General features: G+C 39.7%; 1 protein-coding gene across 4 annotated transcripts; it reads left to right on the top strand.

Moving 5' to 3' along the window:
• Positions 1-1,359: 1,359 nt before the first annotated feature.
• NPY1R (neuropeptide Y receptor Y1) lies at positions 1,360-11,378 on the top strand. Of its 4 annotated transcripts, none has more exons than XM_054066366.1 (5): positions 1,360-1,697; positions 2,965-3,088; positions 3,632-3,736; positions 4,197-5,032; positions 5,151-11,378. In XM_054066366.1, the coding sequence occupies exons 4-5, from the start codon at positions 4,283-4,285 to the stop codon at positions 5,607-5,609; spliced, it is 1,209 nt and encodes a 402-aa protein (XP_053922341.1). In that variant the 5' UTR covers positions 1,360-1,697; positions 2,965-3,088; positions 3,632-3,736; positions 4,197-4,282; the 3' UTR covers positions 5,610-11,378. The 4 variants fall into 4 exon arrangements, with proteins under 4 accessions (XP_053922341.1, XP_053922340.1, XP_053922342.1 ...); XM_054066365.1 differs by having other exon boundaries at positions 3,632-3,725; XM_054066367.1 differs by lacking the exon at positions 2,965-3,088.
• Positions 11,379-17,010: the final 5,632 nt, after the last annotated feature.

Below are 17,010 nucleotides of genomic sequence, written 5' to 3' on the forward strand. Positions count from 1 at the left end.
CTGCCAGGAGGGGTTCAGGCTGGACATCAGAAAGAAATTTTTCACAGAAAGGGTCATTGGGCGCTGTAACAGGCTGCCCAGGGAGGTATTTAAAAGATGGGTGATTGAGATGCTGAGGGGCATGGTTTAGTGTTTGATAGGAATGGTTGGACTCGATGATCCTGGAGGTCTTTTCCAACCTAGTGGTTCTGTGATTCTGAGACATGGGGGCAACTCCTGATGTCTTCTTATGGAAGACACCCCAAGCAGCTTCCTTGCTAGCAAAACCTTGTCGTGTAAACCCAAGCCTCTTATTCTGATCTGACCCTAAAAATGTGTCTCTGCTGTGTTGGCAGAGTACTACAATTCAGTATCACAGAATGTTTATTTTAATGTTTAAAATAGCGACCTCACCCATAAGGTTAAGAGCATTACAGGGCTTCATCTCGGCATAGAAAAAAATTTTCCCCTCCCTAGGGGGGAGGGGGCATGTCCTAAGGACATCCATTGTCCTTAAAAATTATTGGGCAATAATTCTCTTTCCCTGCTATATGAAGGGATCATTCCACATCCATAGGAATGAATGTTATAGTGTGTCACAGCTTTGGATGGAAATATGCTCCTTAAGGGATCTTCAGCTTAGATCTCTGCCTGAGTGTATCCACCTTTGCTCTGGTCAGATGGAGACATTTTCGATTTTGCTTTTCATGAATTTGTGCAGTAAACAATAAACTATCCTCGTATAGCTCGTAGTAGTTTGCAGAGCTATTTATGCAGGCTGCATTAAAAAAAATCTGGTTGCTGGAAACTTGAGTTTTCCAAAGAAGCAGAAGAGCTGACCAAGGCAACAGCCACCGCCTTTCCAGCTTTGCATCTCATATGGAGATCTGTTCTTTATTTTCAGGGGTCCATTTTCCGTCCAGCTCCCTGGAATATCCCACTGCTCTGTATGAACCTGCAGAAATGCCTTTCTTTTTCCACAGGTCATACAGGATGGTGAACCACTTGGTTGAGATGAATCAGAAAAATACCCACAATGGTCACAGTGACAGCTGTATTTATGAGGTTTGACAATTTATTGACTTGATCCATATTTGAAATAGTTTCTTATTGCTTCTAGCTGAATTAAAAACATAGCAAGAACAGCAACTTGACAATTCCTATTAATCCAGTTATCACTCTTCATGACACAGACCAGAAGCTACTTATACTGGTTTAAATAAACCCAAATCCAAACTTTATAACTGGCTCCATATACTTAAAATTGTTTCCTCGTCCACTTTCCAACAAAGCTTCTATTTCTATCTTTAGTTTGACCACAAGATGGCAATAACTCGCAGACAAAATGCTGAAACAGCCAGACAAGCGATTTGGAATTGGCTCCTCAGTGAGCTCTTCCCTGTACTCTCCCTTCTCCTCCTTTGTTTCAATATTTAATTGCATTTATTTTGGAATTACTAGGCAACCCACCCCCAGATGTATAATTTAAAGGTGATGTGCTTGCAGTGAGATTTTCAGGATCTACTCACCAGAGCACCATCATGTGATACTGGGATAAGGTGGAGTTTGGCTTTAAGGGGGAGTCTCCAACCTTCCTGACAAATCTTTAGGATCTCAACTAGAGGAATACCAGAGGATCGTTTTCCTACTCCTTCTTCTCCGTTCAGCCTCCTGAGCCAAACCCTGAACACACCAAAGACGGAGAGAGCATTTACAAGGTGAGTTTCTCCTGTGGTTGCTTTCCCACAACTGTGGGTAGTTGTGTGCTGGTTAGGCTGGTGTTTGCTTGCTCTCTCAGGTACAGATGACAAAATCCCAGGAAGGGGTAGGCTCTAGGTTGAGCTTGGAGTGGCTAGCTGAACCATTGGCTTGGGCTGACAGCATTTTGTGCTTCTTTTTGAAGAATTCCAGTAGTTATTTTATTCCAGAACGTAATTTTACCCTGCCTGTTGGTGCTAAACTTTTGACCAAAATCCTCCTGGACAGTCACAGAGGTATGTGTGGTGATGGAGACTCTGCAATCACCTGGTGGGGTTCTCAGAACTGTGGGCATTTGCCACCCCATGCCAGCACCCAGGATGGGGAGGGATCTCCCTCCTGGCTTGGGAGCTGGTGGGATTGGGGATACAGAACAGTGAAGCTGTTCAGGAGATGCAACTTCATCCCCTCCTGTTGTCTGGTCCATTTTGGACAGGTGGGCAGGGAGGAAGGACTCCTTGTCACTTGCTAGCAGTGCTGCGTTTGCTGTGTTTCTGAACTGATTCCTAGCCATGCTCTTAGGCTACATCTTTGCTATGGGGACAGGCAAGGGAAGAAGGAGCAGTGGCATTTTCTGATTTTGAGTTTGATATTTAATAAATAAACAAGAGCAGAGCTTGGCGAAGGGAAAATAAAAAAGAAGAGCCTGAAACCTAGGCCACGTCATTGCTAGTTGCAGTTTGGTCTCAGCTGGTCAGAAAATCTGCCCAGTTCTCTCCTTGTAGGACATGGCTCCTTATCCACTGGCTCGTGATTAAATTCAGACATTGATTTGTGGGCTGGGCTAAATTCATGTTGTTGGATTTAAGGGTCCTGACTCTGTCACCCACACACTTGCCCTTTTTGGGCACCTACTTCTGGCTGTGGCTGAAGGCAATGCTTCAAGAGGACCTGGGAGGGATGGGTGTTCTTTATTGGCCCCTAAATCAGACCACGTAGACTAGGGAGACCTAATAAATTTGGTTAGTAGTGGAAACAGAGATAATGCCCAAGTACATGCCTAGCTAGCTTGAAAATCAGAGTAGCCAAACCTCAAGCAGGGATGCATTTCTCTGAAGCTGCTGGTATTAACTTTGATGATAAAATCTAATTCAGAGACACCCAGCATCACCTGTAATGGTTTCATGTAGCTATGTGGTGGTTATGAAGAGCTGGCAGAGCCAGCTGAGGTGAGCTTGTGATGCCAGTGAAAAGTGTTGACACGGTCATTCTTTTGGTGACCCTCAGGAGGAGCCAGAGCTGCTAGTGCATCCCCAGCTCGCTGGCTCTGCCCCAGAGAGGAGGCAGCCGCAGCTTCCATCCCCAGCACACAGCTGCTTAAAAGAGTGTCTGCCACCAGTAAGAGACAAAGGTAATTCTGAACTGGAGACTTAGATGGCATTGAGATTTATATCAAGTATCATTTAAGACCAAATGCTAAACCCCTTCAGAGGGTAACTTTTAATGAAGTACATTTTAGTGGGCTATGTTTTCACAGCTTTTGTGATAAGTGCCATGTGGAGCTGGGTTTGAAACCCACTTGTGTGAATTTTAAGTGGCATTACTTTCATTACCATAACCTAAGGTTAAGTGAGCAATAAATTTAGCTCATGGGAGAGTGGGCAGAGGGAAAGTTCCAGATTCAGGGCAGCTGCCACTAATAGTGGGTTGCAGTAAAGGTGTGTCAGATTCTTTGATTTCTTTCTTTCTTTTTTTTTTTTTTTTTAATTTTAGGTTTTATTCCTCCTGAACACATATGCCTGAGTTTCTCTGATTTTAAAATCCAAGGCCTTGCAAAGGGATGGTTATTTAGGCATGCCTGCTTGTGTTGAAAGGGTAAAGAAATTTTCTGCAGTGTTTTAATTTTTGCTATTTTTTGTCTTTCATTTTGTTTTGTTCTTTCTTTGCTATACAGCCCTACTAGCTGAGATTCAGGTGTTCAGAGTTCCTGATTTGCCTTTGACTCAGTGCCAGTGATGCTGTGTGCACTCAGCCGCTCAACATCAAGTGTATGTATTAGGTAAAAAAGAATGCAGCAATTTTTGGAGTAATTTTTCCACCCCTTGCATTAGTCCAATGGGTCCCCCACCCCCTCGTTATGCGATGCCTGGATAGAATTCCTCAGAGCAGCTTGAGAAAGGAGACCTTTGCAGATTAAACTTGTAAAAAATGGACGTAAAACATCAAGGATGCCCATGGAAGTCTGAAACTGCTTCTCGGGTTGTTATTTCATGTAATTTGTGCTGCCGGGAAAGAGTAGGGAAGGGGTCATGGGCCCTGCTTGCAAACCTGCATTTTGACCCTGCCTTCTGCCCTTCTTACCCCGTACCACAGCCCCCATTCTGTCTTGGACCAGATGGGTGTGGGGTGTGAAGTCCTGACCGTGGGACCCGGCTGCACTGCCGCTCTGCTCCAGGGGATTGGGATGAGGGGGTGACATGCTTGGGGGTGACCGACCCTGCTCCTTCCCTTCTCCCCAGGTGGTGCGAGGGAGATGCGGAGCAGCTTTGGCCTCGGGTCTCCTGACCAGATGATGGGCCCGTTTTGAAGCCCAGGGGAGGTTTGGATGAAAGTGGCGTCAGCAACTGTGAACGACTTAGAGAGGGTTGGAAACAACATGAATACTTCAAATCTTGCTCCTCTGGGAAATATTTCCAGTCACTTGAATTTTTCAGAGAAGAACTCGCAGGTGTTGCAGTTTGAGGATGAGGATTGCCATGTGCCTTTGGCCATGGTCTTCACTTTGGCCTTGGCTTACGGAACTGTGATAATTCTGGGAGTCTCTGGCAATCTGGCCTTGATTGTCATTATTTTAAAACAAAAGGAGATGCGCAATGTTACCAACATCCTCATTGTCAACCTCTCCTTCTCTGATCTTCTAGTGACCATCATGTGTCTTCCCTTTACCTTTGTGTATACTTTAATGGACCATTGGATTTTTGGGGAGGCCATGTGCAAATTGAATCCTTTCGTGCAGTGTGCCTCAATCACCGTCTCGGTCTTTTCTTTAGTCCTCATTGCCATCGAACGCCATCAGCTGATCATCAATCCCCGTGGCTGGAGGCCGAACAACAGACATGCCTACCTGGGGATTGCTGCCATATGGATTTTAGCTGCAGCTTCCTCTCTGCCGTTCCTGATCTACCATGTGTTAACAGATGAACCTTTCAGAAACATAACATTTGATGAATATAAGGACAAATATGTGTGTTTGGACCTGTTTCCATTGGACTCTGCCAGGCTTTCTTATACCACAACGCTATTGGTGATTCAGTACCTTGGACCACTTTGTTTTATATTTGTGTGCTACTTAAAGGTAAGAAAGAATCACCTTGTGGTATGTACTTCTTTCTGTCTGATGTTTGCTTATCCTTACAAAAATGATGCTTGTAGGTTAAATTTTCCCACGTTTCTCTTTGTTGAATTTCCTGCAGATATACATACGATTAAAAAAAAGGAACAACATGATGGACAAGATGAGGGACAGTAAGTACAGATCCTCTGAAACCAAAAGGATCAACATCATGCTGATCTCAATAGTGGTCGCATTTGCAGTTTGCTGGCTGCCTCTCACGATCTTCAATATTGTGTTTGATTGGAATCATGAGATTCTGCCTGTTGCTACCTGCAGCCACAACCTTTTGTTCCTGATTTGCCACCTCACCGCCATGATCTCTACCTGTGTGAACCCTATCTTTTATGGGTTTCTCAATAAGAACTTCCAAAGGGACTTGCAGTTTTTATTTCATTTTTGTCATTTCCGCTCCCGTGAGGAGGATTATGAGACCATAGCTATGTCCACCATGCACACAGATGTTTCAAAAACCTCTTTGAAGCAGGCAAGCCCAGTCGCATTTAAAAAAATAAATAATGAAGATGACGACAAAATATAAAGAAGTAATAAAAATTCTACACCAACCTGCTAGAAGTGTGATCACAGGCGAAGCGTGTCCAAGGACAAACACAATTACATAACAAGTATGAAATGGGGAATGTTTTTCTGCTTTTTTACAAGGAACTTTGATTGTTGTCCCTTTGAAATTATACGCTGTGCATTTTTGCCCCTTTTAGTGCTTTAATGTTCACAGCAGTTATGTCTGAATCTTATTATAAGATGTAGTTGGACCTGCTACTATGTATGGTTTTCATCAGTTGTCTTTTGTTCTGTTTTCTTTGTACACAAAGATACATTTACCACAAAGATACATTTATTGATATTTTTCAAAGAAGTTGTGTTTGGGAGTGTCCATCTAAGACCATTAGAAACAACATGAACTGCAGGAAAGCTGTCACAACAGAGGACACCCGTCCCAGCATAAAATTAGGGCATTCTGATCTGGGGAATTATTATTATTTTTCTTTTAATCTCGCTTTTGGTCGATGTTAAAATCCTGTAAAATCAGTGTAGGCACACAGAAAATGATTCTGTGAAACCTGTAGAATATGTTAAATGGGGACATGCACTTTGTCTCATTCATAGAGGCAATTCAAGCTGTAATCACTTAGGTTCAAAGACAGGATTAAGAGTGAAATTCTGTTCTCATTTGTGAGAATAAAACCCTACAGTAATTCCACAGAGCACAATGGGATAACTCTGATGTTTCACCACAGCAAATGAAAGCACAATTGGGCGTTCAATCCCAACTGATTATAGCTGATTTTAATAACACAAGCTTTTTAATTTAAAAAACTTAAATCCCATTTTCATCTGCCATTGCTGACAGGAAATGTTGCTGGCGTGAAATGTGTTATACTCTCTGTCCCAAGGCTATGAACTATGTAAATTCTTCTTGAGACCTACGTCCAGAATCTAGAGGGAGATGGAGCTGTTCACTCTCTGTACAAGGTATAATTACATCCTCACAGGTGACAGTGAAAAATCAGGTCTGGTATTGAAAAAATAAGCTTTAGCTATGTGAGTCTTTTCATAATAATTAGTGCTCATCTATATAAATTATGTATAGTCTTATAATAGTCTGTGTTCAGATGCAATGATATAGACCTGGATTATCTCCAAGACAATGGATCTGCAAAATTAAAAGGAGGATATGGATATAGTTTGGGTGTAGTTGGTATGTTTAGCTTCAAAACCCATAGTTTCCACAGTTAGTTGAAGTATGGAAATATTTGCCCAATATACACAGCAGAGCTTTGTGTGTTAATGCTTAAAATATATATCTTCTAATTACAGAAAATATGCATGACTAGATCCCCAGCTGAGGGAAACCCACATAACTTGACTGCTGTAAATGAAACTACAACAATATCAGCCAGCTGAGGTTCTGTGTCATGCAGTGTACTTTGCTGTATAATCAATGCATTTTTTTAATAATTAGCTTTTTAAAAAACAATATGGACTGTACTTTCTTTTGACAAGGTCATTTTAAACCATTCTGGCAGAGCAGAGGTTTTTCAAATGGATATAAATGTAAATGGAAATCTGACCTGGTATATTGCTAAGCAAAATTATCTCAGGATGTGATGATGAATTTAATATACCTAAGAAATGAAAATTATTTGGTTTGCCAGTATTTAGAAGTCCAAAACTGTGCCTTGTGCTGTCTTATAAATAGTGTAGAATATTAAAGTAGCAATTTGTTCTTGTGCATTATGGTTCCACGTATTTCTCTACTGGCAGATAATTTAATTAAAAAGAATGTTTCTGTGGTTGAGAAAAGAGAAGAAATGTAGAAAATAAACTCTAAGAACTTTCAGAGCATTGCCCTTTTGTATTTTATGAGGTTTACCTTTTCTTTGTGTTTCTCTATGGAGTATGTTGCTCATAATTTGGCAAGAGGCTTCTGAAATTATTCCCCTGTCATTTTATGATAATTTTCATATGTTAAAGGATGTGTGATTTCACAAAGGGGTACAATGTAGAAACCTAGCTATGTTTTTCTGTTAAGGATGTAACAGTGGGTTTTTCACATTAGAAAAAAAAATCACCCCGAAAGTTATGCTTTTTTCCCATTTTTTGAAAAAAGCACTTTCTTCAAATCCAATGGAAGAAGAAAATAGAATTACTTGAAAAAGTTACCAGATATTGTGCTGGAAATTTTTTATCAGGCTGAAATAAGTGTTTATACAGAATAGATGTGTGAGGATCTTTAGAGGAACCTGCTGGCTGGCACATTGTCACACAAATAGCAGAAGGGATGCTGCTTGAACCGACAGTAGAAATGAACACAGTGTAAAGAGTGTTCAGCAGGAAAATGCATTTGGGGGATTTCAGAAGCAAATTCATTGGTCTTCTGAAGAATTATTATGAGGACAAAGATAAAAGCAGTCTCTCCATTGTGCTGACCTGACATCTGCAGGGCGTAGATGACGTCTACTGAGAGCAGCATGTTTATCTTTGGTTTTATGACTTGACACCGGAGTCCTCAAAAGCCACTGCAAACTTTCCCCTTCTGACACCTGGCTACAACACTAACCCTCTTTTTCACTTTCAGAGCTGCAGCACAAGTCTCATCCTGTATATGCTAAATTTCTTTACAGGCTAAGCTATTGGGTTTCATGTTTCTCTATCAATTTCTCTGTCATTAGGGTTTGATATTTGTTCCTCCTATGTGCTGTTTTTTCAAACTCCCCACACTTCAGCACATGCTGATTCCTATCTCAAAAGCCTGGCTATTCCTCTTATTCTTCCAGACTGGTAGAAAAGTTTTACTGACAGTAAAACAGAACTCTGAGGGATCTATAATGTATCTTACTATTTATGTGCAATACCTTTCATGGCAAATCTACAACCTTAAATGACAAATGCAAGTATTTAGTAAACTTTAATATCTGCTTCATTTGTTAGTTATTTTATCATCTGAAAGTATGATATCACAGACATTTAAGTCTTGTGTATAATCTAAATACACCCATATATTTTTATGACATCTTAATAAATACTTCTGTACTCCTGTATTGCTTTTATCAACATATCTCTTGGCTGTGTCATTGTCCCTAGGTACAGTAATCCACAACTTTCTCACCTTCTTTTTTTAAAAAAGGATAATAAAAGAAGTGATTAATAGACAATAATACCGGCTTTTGTTAGGCTAGGAAAAAGCTGGATATTTAAAACAAATAAACTTAACTCCGTTTTTTTCTAGCTCATAAAGAATTCAAACTTTTAAACCAGGGAAAGGGACTAATATGACAGGACCCCCCAGGTCACTTGAGCCAATGCTGACTGCATCTCATCATTGATGAAGATGTGAAGGGCTAAGAGTTCATATATTCAGAATTTTCTGTCTTGCAGTACAGTATCAGATATTATTAATGAATCCTAAAAGCAAAATTTGAAACTAATTCGTAATCAGACTGTAAATCAGCATGCATTTCAGCCCAAGCCTGTTCATCAAATTCTTATTCTGACCTCAGGAAAATGTTCTGAGATTAATTAAACTGGAGAATTTGCTTAATCATTTGCCTAGGCACTCTGCTGAGTAAAAGTGCACTGCTGGCTGGCAGCTCACATTCTTTCCTAAAGATCAGATTTTGGATTACAGCTTGTTCTAGAAAGAATTAATGGTATATAGTTTTTTTTCCTGGATTTTTTTCTGGACTCCTGGAGCCTGACAATGTTTCAGTTTAAGGCTTTGCTCCCTAATTCCTTGCATCAAAGAATTTACCAAACCATTGCTGAGAGAATGAAGACAATAAGGATTTTTTTTTCCTCTTCTTATTTTTAAAGCAAAATAATAGTAGGAAACATAAGCTTAATGAACACCTCTGTCTGCAACAAATTAAATTCATTCAGATCAGTAGAAAGGGTGAAGAAATAATAATTATAAACAAATGATAAGTTTTGTTGACTGCCATTTCTCAACTGAAAGATATGTACAGTTCCAAAATCTACCATGTCCTCTTCATTCCTGTGTTATTTAATATGTGGTATTTGCTTTCCTGAGTCATTACTAAAAAACAAGTAGTAACTAAAGTTGATGTGAATGAAAGTTATTTTCTTCTGTCTTTGTTTTGCAGAATTCAAATGTTTGATGATTACATGTAAGAAGAAACAATATGACTAGCTTTAATCTCTTACACTTTAATTAACCTGTGGTCAGAAATAATGTATATTCAATATTTCTGGCCATGCAAAACAGTGTTTAAGGTCTAATTGAAGTTATATTTCAAATATTACGGAGGGATTTTAAGAAGGACTAACCTCAGCTGGAGGACAGCAGTCCGGTAGCAATCCACGGGCAGTCACACCCGCTCTACTCTAGTTGTTGCTACATGTCTACCAAAGTGTCTTTCTCTCAGTGGTCTCTACAGGTTGCTAAGGGATGGCCAGCTTCCAGGGCCAGCACCAGGCCTAGTGACTACTGCCTCCACTCCTCCATCTTCCATGGTGCTTCCGCTCTCACTTCATAATTCATACCCTTGGCAGATGGTTTCTGAGGAAGTCATAAGAATTTTTACTCCGATTTTGTAAAGTGCCTGAGTATAGGATAAAATTCAACTCTATTCAGGACAGTGCTTTAAATAGTTTCTTCCATTAAAATTATCCCGCAAGTTTCTGGGAAGCTAGTTTCTCAAAATTTGTACTCTATAGAAGTAGATAATTTACAGATTCTATGTAGGAATTATGTCTATCTAGAACATCCAGATCATTGTAGCAAAACTGACAGTACACACAGTTTAGTATTTTCCAAAGGTAATGATCTGGTTATGTGATCTAGTTGCAAGAAATTTGCACCAGATGCAAATTTGTTTGAGATTGCTACACAAAGGAGGCTCTGCACAGTTAACTAACTTGCCACAAATTATGCAAAATTTCTGATATAACATGGGGTTTGGAAAAGAGCAAAAAAGCAGAACATATAGATGAAGCCTTGATGCATTCTGTCAGAAACACACAAAAAGACTCAAAGGAGACTCAGACATTTATTTGAGGTTTGGGCAAATAGACTAATACACAAATGTTTTTTTGGCAAAATGGTGGCCAAAAATAATGTGTGATTAGTAGCTTCTTTATTCCTGTTTTGAGGAAAGGTATACGGATCTTTATAAATGACCGAAAATGTATTTTAAGATTCTTCACTTTATATTAATCTAGATCTCTTTTTGAGATGAAAGAAACAAAATTTTTCTTCCACAATCAAAAATTAACAGCTTTTCATTGCGCCCACTCACTGCACATGAGTCTATTTCCTTTCACTTTTGTACAACATGGAGAGCGTTTGCTTATAGCAGGAGGGGTAATATGATCAACAGAGCTCTCCTTGTCTTTCTTCAATTGTGTTTACACTGACACTGTTCTGCTGTTTTTCACTTTGCAATCCTTTTTTCCCCCCCACAAACTATGACTTTTTTATTATGCTATTTATATTGTTTCTTAATAAACACTCTCTGTGAAAAGATGTTCTTAAAAGATCCTATTCAATGTGTACTTGAACATATGGGTGAAAGGCCTTGCAGAATTTGTAGAAATGTGACTGACAATGTGATGATGTTTCAGGCGATAGGGAACAAGAAAATATATTTGTTGCACACCACTATTCAGACCTTTTCTTTTAAAGCTTTTGTTATAACTTTAACTCATGTAATCTAGATGTAAGCTAAGTTTATGTATCTAGTGACTCCTCTTGGTGACTGTCCTCCAGAGACATCCATCTGGTAGGAGACACAACTTATTTCCTTACCCATGGCCCTCATGGTTTGCCTATAAGTTTTTCATTGTTTATGATATACTTGAACATGTATATGCAAGAATGTTCTTTTCTTTCTTTTTAAGACTAGACTTCTTTCTTTTTAAGACTAGCAAATGTTGTACTTTTAAGATATTTAGTGGATAGGACTGGATTATCTTTTCTGGTTTTTTTTTTAATTATTATTATTATTATTATGACTGCAACATTTAAAGCTCTCCAATTAGGCCTTGATTATAATTTTGTGTGCAGGGGTTTTGCCCTGCATGTCAGTCACCATGTTCATGTGCTCATAATTAGACAGGTGCTAAAGTAAGAGCATTAAAGCCTGACCTAATGCACTGCAAGGTTAATGGAGAGCCACCTGTTAACTTCAGTGAGCTTAGGTGAAGGTCTTTGTTTCAAGTGATGCTAAGGTATGATACATGTCTGAATATCTCCTTCCTAGAGAGGGCAGCAGGCCATAAAAAGTGACATTTTTATATATGTGTGGACTCAGCAAAGACACAACTTCACCATTGTCCATGTCAGTCTAAGGGACATACCTAAAAGTCATCTTCAGCTGATACTTATAGTAGGGTTATCCTCTTAGGTTCATTTTTTTGTTTTACTCTGGTGCATTTTCTTGACTTAGTTACAAGTTAGGTGTATTCACCAACCTGTCGGGTTTACTGATTTAAACCAATTTTCTTCACAGACAATTGAAGAGGGCACTAGAAATTCTGAATGTAGTTTTGGCTCTTGACAGGTATACATATTTAGAGATTTCCACTACTAAAAGTGTGGGCTTTGTTTATTATTGTTATTACTGCAACTTTTTTTCACTTTGTCTTAAAAAAATGACAACCAACACCCAGAAAGCATAATTTACATTTAAAATTCACTTCAGGTAGTAAGGAATATCTCTCTTCAGCAGGGGCTGTGGATTTAGTCCTACAACAGGAACATTAGCAATCATGAATAAAACCACTGCAAATGTTTTCTTACCAAAGGCTAATTCTTCAGAATTAGGTCAGAGCCCCTTTAAGTCAACATACAGAAACTTGAATTCAAATACCAAAGGTTTTTGTGTTGGAAATGATACATTCGAATAACCCGGTGAATTAAGGAAATTACAAAGCCTGAACCTGGTCCCATTCATATTAGTCTGATATTTCAGTAACTCCTCTGACATTATTCAGGAGATTATGGTGTAGATGGGGCAGGTAAATGAGATCAGTTCTGTTAAAGCTGTCAAACTGTTTTCTATTAGGCCATAGATTTTATATTACTAGGATCAGGACAGCATACTGAATGTTTAATTCTAGTGTTCATTAAGGAAATTATGTACGTTGTCTCCCTGTTCTCCCTTCCTTTCCATAGCTTTTGAATTCCTTTATCATTTTCACTCAGACCTGAGAGATTTGCCAAAGGTAACAAGCTGTTTGAAGTGGAAATGGTATTATATAAGCTGAGTACCTGTTCTTTATCTAAGTTTGTTCTTTTAAGCAGGACATAAATTTTATTGGTGTTATCAGTGGAAGTATATGCTACACAGTAAAATATATATATTTAAAATCACTTAAAGTAGCATTTTAAAATGCTGACTTTAAGTGAATTTTATGCATTTATTAAAAAAGCCCTAAACCCTTAGCATTTTTTATACTCTGGGCATGTTTCTGTGGTTTGGAAGGAACAAACAAACTCCACCACTTGTGCAGCTCTGCTGACTGTGCAGCTGGTGTTGGCAACAGGGTTTTTGTTTCTGTGACCATGGGATGCTGTCTGAGGTTCAGCACCTGCTTGGGTAAGATGGGTTCCATGTCACTAAGCGAGGCAAAGGTTTCTTTGCCAGTAAGAAGTCTGACCTGGTGAGAAGGGCTTTAGGCTAAGGGTGATGTGGGATGAAGAGTATTACCAGCAACACTGTGAGGGAGCGATGGACAGGGCTGACAAGCAAAGGGCCTGGAGTGGTGTAAATGAAGACAAAAATGAAACTAACAAAACAGAGCTTAAACAGGGTCACCTCAAGCACTTACAAGTAAACAAGGAAGAGTTTCCTGGAGAGCATTGATGACAACTTCTTGACACAAGTGGCGTAGGAGCCCATGAGAACACATGCTCTGCTGGACCTCATACTTTAAAACAAGGGAGGGCTTGTCAGGGATGTGAAGATCAAAGGCAGCCTTGGCTGCAGTAATGTTGGAGTTCAAGATCCTAAAAGGAGATAGAAGGGCAAAAAGCAAGATCACAGCTCTGGACTTCAGGAGAGCAGAATTTAGCCTCTTCAGGAATCTGCTTGAAAGAGTCCCATAGAATAAGTCTCTGGAGGGAAAAGTGAAGATATTCTGGTTGATATTCAAGAATCATCTCTTCCAAACTTGGGAGCAGTCCATCCCAATGAACAGAAAGTCAAGCAAAGATGCCAGGAGGCTTGTATGGATGAACAATTTGCTCTTGGCAAAACTCAAACATAAAAAGTAAGTATACATAAAAAGTAAGTATTAAGAAGGGGGAAGTAGTGGCAGATAACATGCCATAGAAATACATGGATGCTGCTTGAGCATGCAATAATGGGGTTAAGAAAGTCAAAGCCCAACTGGAGCTGAGTCTGGTAAGGGAACAAGAAAGCAAGAAAGACAACAAGAAAGGCAGCAGGAAAGGCTTCAGGAAGTACATAAGCAGCAAAAGAACAACTAGGGAATATATGGGTCTCCTGCTAAATGGGGTAGGACCTGGTGACATAGAACAATGAAAAGGCTGAAGTACTGAATGCTTTCTTCTATTAGTCTTTACTAGTATGACCAGTTGTGTGTGACTTCTTTACTTGTATTTTCTATGTCTTAAACATTGTCTTAAGTGCAAGGCTGTGTGTGACTAAGGGGCCTTTTTTGTGCTCCTAGTTAACATCCCACACTCCTTTGGGTCGGCCCCACAACGAAATGTTCCGGGCAGTTTGCAGCAGAGAAGCAAGGGCAGGCATTGCTGCTCGCCCTGTCCCAACACACACCCACAACTGTGTGTGCATGCCCAAAAGGTTCAGGCAGAGGTTATTCTGGCAAGGGTCTGTTGAACTGCCAGTGACCCCTGGAGCCCAAGCCCCAATTCTGGAACTTTTCCGAAGAAACTTTTGTGCATGGCCTAGTTTGAGAACTTTCACACCAAGACCATCCCTCACATCATAATAGGACATGAACTTGCCCTATAAATAGTTCTTGCCAAGAAGGCAAGGAGCATGCCCATCACCCCATGGACCACAATTCCTAAGGAAGGACTGCTGGACTGGCCTGAAGAAGTGCTGCTGGACTGGACCATGCTTCCTGAGGAACTGCTGTGCTTCACTGGTGGTGATTACTTTTTCTTTTTCTCTGCTACTTCTTTCTCTCTCCTTCTCTGTCATGTCTTGTTCTTCTTCTCTTCCCTTTGCTTACCATACCTTTAGTTATGGACCACAACCAAGAGTTGTGGTATTGCAGTGGTAGTCTGCATGGGAATATGATGGGACAGCTAAGGTGAATTCCGTGGGCTAAGAAGCAGATACAGGGCACAGAGGCATGGAATCCCCATCTTACTAATTTCATTATTTAGAATAACCTGTGGTAGGACATCTATGATAATCACCAGTTTCTAGGCCAACCTATAACACATGTGTTTCTCACATTTTTTTTGTTTGCGCATATTTTTTTTTTATAACTAAAGCTCCCCATTATTTGAATAGTAAAATCTATTTTAGCACAATTTCTATGTTAGAGAGCGAACTTGGAAGTGAAGCTGCTGACAGTACAAATTATTTTTTGCAGCTCTAAAGCCAGCTGAATTTGAAAGAGTTCTGATTACTCTAATATACTTTGATTATTTGGTATATATATATATTTTTTTTTTTAAAAAGCTACAGATGAAGCAGTGTTTCTGACGAATATATATATGCAATACTACTAGCTGCATAATAAAGGCACAAGTGTTATTCATACATTTTTACCAGAAATTGGTGCTAGCCCTGTCACACTGGATGTTACCATTTGATTTCTCGCATGGTATTCTTAGAAATACAGCACTGTTTGTACAATGATTAAGATTGCAGCTAGGGAAAAAAAAAAAAAAAGAGCCAAGCAAAACCTCTTTGCTCAGATTTCTTGAATCCTTTCCTGTCTTTAACTAACACCTCTACAACTGGCGTGTTTAGTTCAGGGTTTAGTTCAGTTAGCAGAGAGAGTTCTTGATGACTTTAAAAACCTCACTGAAGGCCTCCACCCACACTTGCCTGATCTGAAAGCTACGCTACTTTTCCAGTGCACTCTGAATGCAGGTATCTGCTAGCAGGAGTATTTAGTTGGACCTGAAACTACTCTGCTGCTGTGACCTAGTAGTCAGAATTCAAGAGCAGGTAGGACTACTTTACTTAGAAACTGAGATAAACATATTCTTTGTGCAATGCTTGTTCAGAAACCTTACACATAGTACTGTCTCTAGAACAACAGGAAACTTATTGTTAAGACAAATTTCAAGTGAGTCCAGTTTTTAGGAAGCTCTGTCTTTCATTTCAGTGTTGTGCTTGCAGCCCTTTACGCTGACCCTCTCTGTTCTCATTGCAAGCAGCAGTCCAATGCTACAGTCACAGAAATTACGATCATGCACACCTTTTGTAGGTATGGCTCAGGATTAAGCAATCCCTCTCTGCACCTTCCTTTCTTCTCATGCTTATGCCCTGCAATCACTCATCACACTGAAGGTTTAACTTAGCTGTGGCATAGATCCAGCTCAATAACAATAAATCTAATAATAAAGAAGGTGGGAATTGGTCCAATTTATCAGCTGGATGCACAAACACTTGTTCTGGTTTGAAGGTCAGGCGTTAATGGGGGGAATGGGCGAGGACTAAGGATGGGAGTGCACAGTGCTTAGAATGGCATGGCCATCTAAAGATGTTAGTCAAATTGTGCCCTAAAGTTGTAGTAAGGATTGTAATTGTTAATAAATCAGTGTTAGCTCTGACCTATTAAGAGGTTTGTTACTTTGCGTGGCCACCATCGTGTGAAAAGCTGGTTTTGCCAGGTGAAAAGACTTGGTTGGACCTTGGCTAGACCCTCAAGTACTTACTGCTTTAAATGAGTCTGCGCTTGTTTTAGCATTTAAGCCTTGCATGCTGACAGGCATTTTTGCCTTTTCATATAGAAACATTTTTCATTCACACTATAATGCAGAAACTGTTAGCTCTGTTTGAAGAAGCATAATAATCATGGAAGAATGCATTTTCTAGTAAACTCTACAACCATACGCAGTGATCTATGTGGTGGGTCTCTGGATTGCAAATGCTGGTGTTTCTGTGATTTTTATCGGGAAGAAACAGATTGCTGCAGGGCTACATCTAATGAGTAAAGAAAGAGTTATGCCCTTGAGTCTGCAGAATTGTATTCAGAATTGTACAGTTAAGATTTTGTCTGAGAAAAAGGCTAAGCAATGTCACTAACCCTGATATTTAAGCTTTCTCCAAATATATTCTGGTATGCAAGTAGGTTCGAACTGTCTTGCTCAAATCAGTTTGGGATACTTTTACCAGCAATTACTGTAGTGAACCACTATGAACTCCAAATTTCAGCCCACTTTCAAAGTTCTAATTTAGAAGGAATTGCCTTGATTTGGCTAAGCTTGACCTATGAAATTGTGCATG

Source organism: Cuculus canorus, chromosome 4, assembly GCF_017976375.1.
Source record: "Cuculus canorus isolate bCucCan1 chromosome 4, bCucCan1.pri, whole genome shotgun sequence".
In the NCBI taxonomy this organism is placed as follows: domain Eukaryota; kingdom Metazoa; phylum Chordata; class Aves; order Cuculiformes; family Cuculidae; genus Cuculus; species Cuculus canorus.

What these genes read in the sequence shown, in the direction of transcription:
- NPY1R (XM_054066366.1), top strand. Translation starts at nt 4,283, where the DNA reads ATGAAAGTGGCGTCAGCAACTGTGAACGACTTAGAGAGGGTTGGAAAC. An exon ending in TATTTGTGTGCTACTTAAAG is followed by an intron (nt 5,033 to 5,150) that starts GTAAGAAAGAAT and finishes AATTTCCTGCAG; the next exon opens with ATATACATACGATTAAAAAA.